Below are 11619 nucleotides of genomic sequence, written 5' to 3'. Positions count from 1 at the left end.
GGGATCATGGGTATCATCTATTAACTCTGTATTACCTATATATAGGTTGACATACACTAATAAGGGATGCCCTCGGAAATTTGACTAGATTTCGCAGCCATGGACCGAACCAACTTGATATTTCGTTTATCTTGGCTGTCTACTCCTGTCCTCTGCTTTGCTACAGGATGTTATGCCGCTGCCCCCTCCCCCTTCCTTCTGGCCATTCCCTCCGGTGCCCCCCTCCCCAACCCCCCATCCCTTCCCACCTCCCCTCTCTTCCCCAGGTGGCTGTTAACATTGATTGGGTCCATTCTCTTATAATGTTCTTCTCTCACAACAAAGTGCTTACCCATATATTATGTCTGTGACTACCTGATTATGTACTGTTGTATGAACTGCTTTTTATTTCCTTACTTTCGTCATATTGATCGTACCTTACCATAATTTCTCAATAAAGACCAACCTTGTTTGTTAAAAAGAAAAGATATTTTGAAAATACATTGATCTCCTTGTGCATAGTAAAAACTACCCTACAAGATACAAGAATCATTTATGTGATAAGAATGCCTTTGACGCACTTTATTCCCTTATAATTACCTGCCCAGATTACTAGGAAAACTACAGTGAAACATGAGTCACAGAAGGCTATATAATATGAGCTTATCATGAACTGAGAGTAAAAACAAGCCAACAAAAAAAGTAAAGAGTACATAGTGGTCAACTTAAACAGATCCACATTATGTAAACAGCGGTACACTAACCATATGTGATACTAACATAGGTACATAAAGCTTTATTCTTAAATAAACATATTATTTTTACACTTATGTCAACTTGCAAAAGCTTTTTTTAGGGTGGGTTTCCTGAGGAAGATAAAGGCAGAACATGCCTGTGGATTACTGTATTCCTCTTGGCACTTTGTTACACCCTAAATATGGGTCTTGAAGGAGTACATAGGCTTTAATGCTCAGGAATGTAATCTGGGACCATTCCATAATACATAAACTGAGATCTGAGTCATTTTAAAAGTTTTTCAGGTTTATTGTAAAACATTATTAATCAAATTTGGGTAAACTGCCTCCCTGCAGTTAGCAAGAAAATACAGGTACAACCATGCACAGCTATTAAGCAGGGGAATGCTAGGCTCAGGGTCCCTCAGTAAGGGGAGGCTGCGGGGTGTAAGTTAAAGTAGAACTTCAATCAAAACTTTTTTTTAAACCTTTGTATAGCGTAGGCAACAATTTGACAATTTTAACAAATTTACACCGATGGATCCAATGTTTCTTATGGACATCACAATTCAGGTCAGTGAATTGGACACAGTATTATGCCTGTGTACCATTATAGTGCCTGGCTCAGGGTTTCCACTGTATGACTTGTACTGCTATAGCAGCTGCTCTGCTTACTGCTTCATTGGAGTCGCTCAGACATTCCTGGATTAGATTCACATCCGGCAGGAGAACTTTGCGACCTTCAGGTGTTTCAGACAGGGTGGTTAATGCCTTGATGCAGTTTAGTCGCACCTTGCTGTGGCTATCTTTCACAAGAGCTAGCAATTTCGGGATGGCTCCAGAATGAAGAGCAGCATATTTCCCTACAGAAAAAAAGTACCAATGAGAGCATGCTGGGAAACTGTGCAGAGTTATCATACCACCATAGGCCACATGCCTTACCTTGAGTAGTAATGGTAGTGAACATCAAAGCCCCAGCAGCATTGGCTCTGACCTCAGCATCCTCATCTTCCAGGAGCTGTACAAATATAGGAACTACCTCTGCTTTGCAAACACTTTCCTTTCCTTCTAGTGGAACACTGGCAAGAAAGAAAACAGACTGACAGTTAGCTAATACTATTTGGAAAATTTAGTTATGTAATAAATTGGATGAATCTAGCAAAATAAGATACAAAAGAAGGAACATATAGGAACACATACTGTACATGTTTAATTACAAAGGGTAGGATTAAATACCAAAGGGAAATAGAGTAAAACCTTGGTTTGAGAGTAACTTGGTTTGGGAGCGTTTGGCAAAACAAGCAAAATTTTTAGTGATGTCTTGATATACAAGTAGCGTCACGTCACAACTGAGTATAAAAGAGAAGAGTGGTGCCTCTCAGTGTAGCAATATGGTTACATTTAATGAAGGTACAACATTTAACAACATATTGCTACACTTAGAGGCGCCTCTCTTCTCTTTTATACTCTGTAGCTCCTGCTGGATTTTGTTTCTAATCCCCTTGTGGAGGCTTCCATTTGTGGATGGACATTTTATGGTTACACAACCTGGTCACATTGCTATAATCTTTTTATATGGACTATAAACTGAAGGACCTATGAATAAATGCTTGTGGAATGAATAATTTGAGTTTCCATTATTTCTTATGGGGAAATTCGCTTTGATATACAAGTGCTTTGGATTACAAGCGTGTTTCTGGAACTAATTATGCTCGCAATCCAAGGTTTTACTGTATAGGTTTTATCATCGCATTTGTATCCTTCTTTGCATCAGTTAAAGTGTAACTATACTGCATCTGAGCACCACAAACCAAAACGCTATTCATTTTTATTATTTAAAGCAAACTCACCCATCCATCTATGTCTCCATGCTTTATTTTGTTAAAAGATCCATTTGAAAAACACCCTAAGCATTACTGACCATGGCTATCTTGAGTAAGGGCAGATGATTCATGTTGCATTTATTTCCTGGAATTCATCTGCCCTTAGCTCAGGGATGCAAGCAGAAGGGTTTGCTTAGTTGAGAAAACCCCTCCTGGATACTCCTGGGATGTATGGCATCATTTGCCTAGGCCTGGAAACCAGGAAGTAATTGAAGAAATGTATAAAAAAAAGTTTAAAACAAGTAATTATGATATACTTTCCTATCTATTTACTAAAACTAGCAGCATAAGGATTAAAATTAGACAGTGTTGATTAAAAGAGTGAAGTTCCTCTTTAATAAACCTCCCTTTAGAATGAAGCCATCAGCCATTTTAAACAATTAAAGGAAAGTTAAGGCCCGTACACACGATCAGAAAATCTGAAGTAAAATTTCGTCCGATGAACGATCTGCAGATTTTCTGATCGTTGGTATGGTGCTTTCAACAGCCGATTCTGAATTTTTGGATGACAAAAGCTGGATGTGCAGGCTATAAAATTGTTGTCGCATGTGAACACAACGTCCGACTTTCATTTAGAGTAATTAGTACAGTTTTCATCTGAAAAAAACTGTAAGAGCAAGACTACGCATGCTCAGAAATGAAAGAAAACATACAAAACTATTCAACACATTACAGCACTTCTGAAGTTGAATTCTGTTGTGCGAGAATTTTCGTATGTTGAGTAACCTCTTCACTTTCGATATGAGACTATCATCATACAAAAAAACGGTTGAAAATTTGTACAATTATCTGATCGTGTGTACCCGACTTTAGACTTGCAGGAACCTGAAACCACTCCTGGCACCACACCAGTGTCATCTCCAGAGATACATAGGCAATTATCTTACAACTTCTGTGTATGATATACCTGAAGAACATAGGATATTATCTTACATCTTCCTTGTAAGGTATACCTGAATAACATAGGAAATTATCTTACATCTATTTTATAAAGCATATGTGAGTAATGTCTGAATGCTGTTTCCTGTAGTACAGGGAATAATACTAGCACGGGCAGGTTTAGCCAGTGCCTACAGGCATGCCAGACCTTGCTGACCTCCAATATAGATACTACTGCCTCCAATTTCCTATGTTCCTCTCCCCTGTGGTCTTACATGCTAGGGAGAAGCAGAGAGATATGTAGATACATTAGGGTTGCCACCTGTCCAGTATTCACCCGGACAGTCTGGGTTTTAAATCATTTGTCCGGGTTTCAGTCCGTCTGAAACCCAGACACATTATTCAGACCCGGCTAATGTTTCCCAAGTAATCAAAATAGTCACAGACAAATCTGTTGCCATTCAGGAGCTGCTCTCTGGGGGCAGGTTCGGCATCACTGGGGGGCAGGGTAATGATGTCAGCAACAGCAATTTAGCCACAACTGCTTTTCGCTGCACCGCATTACTACTCTCCTTGGGGTACCCAAAGGTGTCCCAGGTCTTTTATAATCCTATAGTGTATACTACAAAAAAAAAAATGTGCCCTGCGCTGCTAAAGTGATCGGGATTGGCTTGAATAAAAAGATGGCAACCCCAAGATACATCAAATATTCTCTACAGCCAGTTTCTCAGGTCATACAGAACAAGGGCCTCTCTACCACCATGAGGGGATTCCCAGTTCCAGTTGACAGGGAGAGTTTTCAGCATCTATGAGAAGTACACTGAGACAGGAGCTGTCATTGTGTGAAATCAGGAGAAAGACAGGGCTAATGATGGGGGAAAGGAGAGGCAGGTGCATTCAGCCAGAAGTTTAAGTATCAGAACACAGCATATTTCACAGGATATAAACAGTATAGTGGGAGGGTAATTACAGAGCCCTATGATTATCACTGATATGATTATATTATCCTGACCCTAAGGGTACGTTGACGGATGAAAAATGGACATCAATGCATCTCGATGGAAAAACGGATGTAAACAGATGATCGTCCATTTACATTCATTAACATCTGCTTCCATCAACACCTGTTTTTTGGAACAGATCAAAGCCCTATTTTTTCTCCGTTCAAAAAATGAACCCGACGTAAAATGGACGTAAATGGACAAACTGTCTATTTTTGCATGAAAAGATGGCTCTGGGACTCACGTGGCTAAGGACGTTAGCTGGAGGATGTACAAACAGATGAATCATTTATGAAAAACATTATTAACAAACTGATGTAAACTTCATCCCTTTTTCTTTGAAAAAACGTGACTTGCCCTGATGAAACGAACGGTCCGCATGTGTGAAAGAGGCCTACAGCTGGCCATGCTCTTTACAATATAACTGTACAATCTCCTTTAAAGTTACAAAAAATATGCAGTTAAATTGGTTTTATATTCATTCAGGCAGTTCCTTTGTATTACATAGTTGTTGATAAATCTAAAGAAGGTTATACAAACATTTTTACAATCAGACTGTTCACATATAACTAAATTTAACCTTTAGAATTTTCAGTCTTCTGTTCAATCTTTACTATTCATACCACCGATTTATACAATTTTCTAACATATCCCGGACACCAGAGGGTTTGCAAATGATCACAAGGCTCTTTTTATTTCCACCTTAGGATGCGTGATTAATGATGAAGCAGGAGGCAACAGTAAGCTGGGTTTGGTACATTGATATGTACTTACCAGATTGACTAATGCAAGCTGTTGATTTAATCTGATGAAATTAGCTAATGAAAGATCATGGCACAAGCATATGAAATTACAATCAGCAAGCGTTTGTGCTCATGCCCAAAAAAGTTGGGGAGGAACACCTAATTACAGATTTTTTTCTTCAGAAAAAAATAGCAAGTAAAAAACCTTTCAAGCTGATGGCGTTGGTTTCCATGAAAGCCCAGGTCAACTAGAGATCTTGATAAAGGGCCCACAGATTTATGATAATCCCGTACCAGGTCATAAAGATTGATTTAGGCAAACCACCCATCATGGTAACACTATTTACTACAAGATGCCTGCTATCATCTGCTATAGTCAGAACTTTTGTGCTCCCCACTGATTATGTTTCATGTTAATACTGGTGACTTGACCTCTGAACTAAAGCTGGCAGACAGTAAAAAAAAAAAAAAAAAGAAGAATGGATTCCCAAACTGCACAGCAAGGTGGATGGGGGAATCTTCCCTGCTGTGCTATTGTAATCTGCCAGTGTGGACTCCCCTGTTGTCAGAATACACTGATCAGTGCTGGCGCCAACTGGCTGCATGTTCTGATCAAATTAAAATTTTCCAACGTTCTCCTTCAAGAGAAGCTGATTTTTAGATGAACTTCTCTCCAGTGGGAACAGCTTGGGATGGTTTGAAATTCAGCCAGTCCTTGCTGAACTGGCTGATTGTTGCTCCATCTTTGGCCAGCTTTAGCCTCACTTACCTGTAATCCCCTGTCCAATTAAAGCACTTTTCTGGCCAGTGACAAACCCAGAAGTCGGATTTCTAGTAAATAAGTGACACTAAATCAAAGTGGCAATATTTTAAAAAAGATATAATGACTAACAGGTTAATTTAAACAACACTTAAGGTTTTTATTAGTTCTTCCATTTCTATTTTTATTGGCCATTGCCCAAACCAGAAAATATACGAGCATTATTATAATTTTAGGTTCATTAAGTTTTATTGTTTTATCAACAGGAAGTAAACAAAATAAACAAGGCCACGACCAGGTGCCAGTCACAGGGCATTCTGGTTTGATAAGTTTGGATTGTACAGAAATTACAGTGCATTCTAGGTTTTATACATGGGTATTCTGAGGACAAATCAATACCGTATGGTTCTAGACATTATACATATATCTGTTCAAATGCGATTCCTGTCGGCCCGGACACCCCATCGGGAACATACTGTGTCCTCGGGCCAATGGAACCTATATGCCTAAGCTAATTGTCTGGTATTTCCAGTACATTGATGTCGATATACATTCAAATCAATTAGAATGACATTGGGCAGCACCTATGCTCAGAGTAAAGAGCTAGAATACTGGTGATTCCATATTAAGATTAAGTGCAACCGAAATGGAGGTGTAGATAAGAGGGGGGAAAACAGGAAAGAAGAAGGTGAGTCGTAAGAGGGGAGAGAAGAGTGTATAGGTAAGAGGTGGGTAAGGGGGGGGAGAGGGGGGGTGGGGAGACAGTGTGCTCCGGTCAAGTGGGGTTGCTAATCTGGGGGGTGAGAGCGCAGTATTGTGGTTAGGCTCTCAGGAGGTTCTTGTCGCTGAGAGTCTATGCTTCAGTTTCTCAGATGTGGAGTAATGCCTCCAGACATTCCAGGTAGTGGAGAATTTCTCCTGTTTATCCAAGGCTTTGGCTTGCATTTCCTCCATAAGCATGATATCATTGATCTCACTTACCCATTCTATGAGGGATGGGGAGAGGTGGTTTTCCAGTGTCTGGGAATTAGTTGCCGACCAGTGCTGAGAAAAAATTTCAAGAGGCTGGTCTTCTAGGATTTTATTGAGCCAGGGAGCAGAGAAAGGAGGGCAATGGAGGGGGAGGGTGTTAATGGTTTATCGTATATTTCAGTGTATATTTGAAAGATCTGTGCCCAAAATGGGTGGATCTCTGTGCATTCCCACCAGATGTGATTGTAGGTACCTTTCTCCGACTGACATCTCCAGCAGATATCGGTAGCTGAAGGAAACATGACTTTGATGTTTGTTGGCACTCAATACCACCTGGATACCAGCTTGTAGTTTTTTCCTTGAGTATAGCTTGAGATAGACGACTTATGGGTGAAGAGAAAGGCCTTATGCCAGTCCACTTCCGATATGTCCATCCCGAGCTCCTCTGACCAGGCCTTAGTGTACTTAGGTAAAGTACCATGATTGTGATCTAGGATCAATCTGTAAATCGCTGATAAGGTGTGGCGAGTAACTTCCGGGAGTGAGCATAGTTGTTCGAAGCCCGTCAGGGGTCTGCGGATTTGTTGTGAGTCGTGTAGTTGTTTGCAGTAGGAGGACAAGTGAAGTCGAGTCAACCAAGTTATGTTGGAGGTTGTAGTGGTTTGGTTTGTCACAAAAGTTCCATGGGTACTACTGACAAATTGTTTTGCTGTGGGCTGAGTGGATCTACTGTAAGTATCCAATGTTGGGGCTGTTCTACTCTCTGGTAGGGCCAGGTTGTCAAATAGAGGGGTGAGTGGGCACAGTTCGGTGGATAGTGAGTAGCCCTCCCTTCTGCGATACCAAATTAGTAATGCGTCTCTTGTGAGGGGGGATTTATGAGTCCGGTCATAGCGCCATAACAGGACACGAAGGTCAAATGGGGACATGTCTTGTTCCACCGAGGTGGAGGCTTTGGTCAATGGGCGGGGGAACCACTCCAGAACGTGGGAGAAAACTGCGGATGTATGGGAGAGATCAAAGTCTGGTAAGCTTACCCTGCCATTAGTTGGGGGAGAGCATAAGAGCTTATGTTTCAGTCTCCACCCCAGACAAAGCGAATGGCCATGGAACGGAGGGTGCAAAAAAAGGCAGACAAAAAAAGTGTTATCGGTAGAACTTGGAATAGGTATAACAATTTGGGAAGTATGTCCATTTTTAAAACATTCATGCGACCAAACCATGATACTGGGAAATCCAATCTACTTTCGGTGAGGCATCTAAGTTTTGTGAGCAGTGGGCTAAAGTTCAGGGCATATATATCTGGTATATGTGCCGGGATGGCGGTGCCTAAATATGAGATTGATTTAGATTGCCATTGAAATGAGAAGTTGGTCTTAAGGGAGGAGAGAATGGGTTACGTTAGGGAGAGGTCCAGGGCTTCAGTGTTGAAGATGTTCAATTTTTAGTTGCTAAACTGACCGAACCTGTGGATCTCAGAGAGTATGGAGGGAATGCCGATGTGAGGTTGGGTCACATAGAGGAGAAGATCGTCTGCATACAGGGAAAGTTTACAATGTGAGGAGGGGGTCTGTATGCCGTGTATGTTGGGGTCTGCCCTGATGGCTTGGGCCAGGTGTTCAATGACCAGGGCAAACAGGAGTGGGGAGAGGGGACAACCCTGTCTATTGCCATTGGCGATAGTGAGCTTCTCTGATTGGGTTCCGTTCACCAAGACTGTGGCTGAGGGTCTGGAATAAAGGGACATGATGCGTGAAAGCATTTTTGGGCCTAGTCCTATCTGGGAGAGGGTGGTCTGGAGGAATGACCAACTGATCCTATCGAAGGCCTTCTCCGCGTCACAGGAGAGAAGTCAGGTCTGGAGGTGGTTACATTGGGCATAAGCAATGAGGTGTAGGGTCTTGGTTGTGTTGTCCCTGGCTTCACGTCCAAGGGACAAAAGCCCACTTGGTCCTTATGAATCAATTCTGGAAATAGGGGTGAAAGGCGATTTGCTAGGATTGTAGCAAACGATTTTAAATCTATATTCAGGAGGGATATAGGTCTGTAATTGGAACTTAAAGAGGGGTCTTTGCCCGTTTTCGGGGTGACTACAGTTTGAGCTTGAAGTAGGGTGGCGGAAGGGGAGAGGGTCTTGTCTATGGAGTTAAACGCTTTAGCTAGTAGTGGGGCTAGTATCAGGGTAAACATTTTATAGAAGCGTGATGAAAATCCATTTGGGCTGGGACTCTTGCCATTTTTGAGGCCTTTTATGGCTTGTAGGAAATCAGTTTCAGACAGTGAGGACTCTAAGTTCGCAGTGTCCAATGCTGGAATGGTTGGGAGGGCAGTTTCTTGGATATAGGTTAGCAAGTCTTGTGTCGGTGTACCGGTTTGGGGGGAGGATGGTGGTGCCTGAGGGGTAAGGTTATATAAGGTAGAATAGTATTGTCGGAATTCTTCGTCTATACCCGAGTTAGTGAATAATTTACCTTTAGATGGAGAGTGGATGAAGTATTTTCATGATAGTATATTTATAACATAATGTCTAGCTACATATACATACATATATATATATATATATATATATATATATATATATATATATATATTCACTTAAGTAATAAAGAAAGGGGCATTTTTAAAACTATTTTTAAATGACTGTAAGAGTGACAAAAAGGTCAATTTTCAAAGCTTACATGTCCTGATAGAAAAGTACGGTAGTTATAAGTAATTATTTGATAAGCAGAAGGAGCTAATTAAGTTACAATGTAACTTTTATGACACATAGGTCCCTCTGGGCTAAAGCACATGAGCGTAACTGCACACATCTCACATCTGCCAAAAGGTCTAAAAATCTATTACTCATTAGCTTGGTCGAAACAGATTTTTTTGTTTACTTGCTATAAAATTTGTTTCTTAAAGTTCATTAAGGGACACTGGATTCAGTTAGTCTGAGATGATTGAGTTATACTGCCTCCTAAAAGAGGATTTGGACACTGGCAAATAAAAAGTTGTTGACCAGCCAGGTATAACTCCTTCAACTCCCATCTAGCTTCAGTATGGCTTGAAAATCAGGACTTATGAGTAGATCACAGCATAGAAGGGTGGGCCCTGTATTCCTAGATGAACTCCAATAAATGGATTTGATGGATTTATTGTTCATTATTGGACACAGGATTCGGTTAGCCCGAAATGACTGGGACATCCAAAATCAGTCCAACTGAGAGGTGGGGAACAGTAAAAAAACACACTAAAATAAAAAAAACAATAGAACTGGTGGCAATCTGCAGCTCAAAGAGCTGACTGAGGGAACTTATGCCCAAAGCTGGCATAAAATGAGGCTTGAACATTCACCTGGTAAAACTCAGAGAGCATATGAACAGAGGACAAGGTGGCAGCTTCCCAACTCTGGAAAACAAATGCCTAAAAAAAACAAGAAGCATTCAGAGATCCCATGGAGTCACTGGTGGTTGTAGAGAATGGGCCACAAATATCTTGACCAAAGAATGGGAGGCTAGCAATCTTTGGAGCAAAGACCTAGATTCATCCCTTGAAGGTACTGAAGGCCAAATGCTGATCCAGGCCTTATTGAAAAAAGTTAGTATTCTTCCCACAGAGTATTTCCTGGTAGGGATGAGCCGAACACCCCCCCCGGTTCGGTTCGCACCAGAACCTGTGAACGGACCGAAAATTTGCACGAATGTTAGAACCCCATTGAAGTCTATGGGACTCGAACGTTCGAAATCAAAAGTGCTAGTTTTAAAGGCTAATTTGCATGGTATTGTCCTAAAAAGGGTTTGGGGACCCGGGTCCTGCCCCAGGGGACATGTATCAAAGCAAAAAAAGTTTTAAAAACGGCAGTTTTTTCGGGAGCAGTGATTTTAATCATGCTTAAAGTAAAAAAAAAAAAAAAGTGAAATATTCCTTTAAATATCGTACCTGGGGGGTGTCTATAGTATGCCTGTAAAGTGGCACGTGTTTCCTGTTCTTAGAACAGTCCCTGCACAAAATGACATCTTTAAAGTAATAAAAGTCATTTAAAACTGCTTAGGGCTTTAATGTAATGCCTGGTCCCGGTAATATGGATGAAAATCAGTGAGACAAACGGCATGGGTACCCCCCCCCCCCAAGTCCATTACCAGGCCCTTTGGGTCTTGTATGGATATTAAGGGGAACTCCGCACCCAAATTAAAAAAAGGAAAGGCGTGGGGCCCCAAGCCCTCTGAACAGCAGTATACAGTCGGTGCAAAAGGTTTGTTGTTAAGTAGAATCTGTTTGCAATTTTGAACTGGTACATTTTTAAAGTGTAACTCCAGCCAAAAAATCTATTTTTAAGCTTTTTGGAAAACCTAGGGAAGGGTTATCACCCCTGTGACATTTGTTTTGCTGTCTGTGCACCTCTTCAGAAGATTTTACCTCACTTTCTGTTCCAATGACAAATGTTTTTTGACAATTTGGGGTTTTTAGTGAAACAAGGATTGGTGATAAAGCATCAGTGGACAGGAGACACGTTTTTCCCATATTAACTCTTACAGGAGAGAATTTCCCTTCCTAGGGGTAGATTTCATCTCACTTCCTGTTGTCTCCTTCCGTTTGCAAGTAGGAGTCGTTTGTAAGTTGGATGTTTGAAAGTAAGGGCCTGCCCTATATACTCTGCAGAAATTGGGGCCTTGGGTGTTGGTGTTG

The 11619-nt window shown here is 41.1% G+C and overlaps 1 protein-coding gene across 1 annotated transcript in view; it reads right to left on the bottom strand.

Moving 5' to 3' along the window:
- Positions 1–1002: 1002 nt before the first annotated feature.
- RSPH14 (radial spoke head 14 homolog) overlaps positions 1003–11619 on the bottom strand; it is a 343818-nt gene continuing 333201 nt past the window's right edge. Inside the window, exons 6-7 of the mRNA XM_073629244.1 lie at positions 1656–1792; positions 1003–1576 (exon numbers count right to left, since the gene is read on the bottom strand). Coding sequence (XP_073485345.1) covers positions 1338–1576; positions 1656–1792 — 376 coding nt within the window. The 3' untranslated portion in view covers positions 1003–1337. The remainder of the gene's footprint in view (positions 1577–1655; positions 1793–11619) is intronic.

This window comes from Aquarana catesbeiana, linkage group LG01, assembly GCF_042186555.1.
Source record: "Aquarana catesbeiana isolate 2022-GZ linkage group LG01, ASM4218655v1, whole genome shotgun sequence".
Classification (NCBI taxonomy): Eukaryota; Metazoa; Chordata; class Amphibia; order Anura; family Ranidae; genus Aquarana; species Aquarana catesbeiana.
Note: the sequence above shows the minus strand (reverse complement) of the source record. Positions and strands in the feature narration are given on the sequence as shown.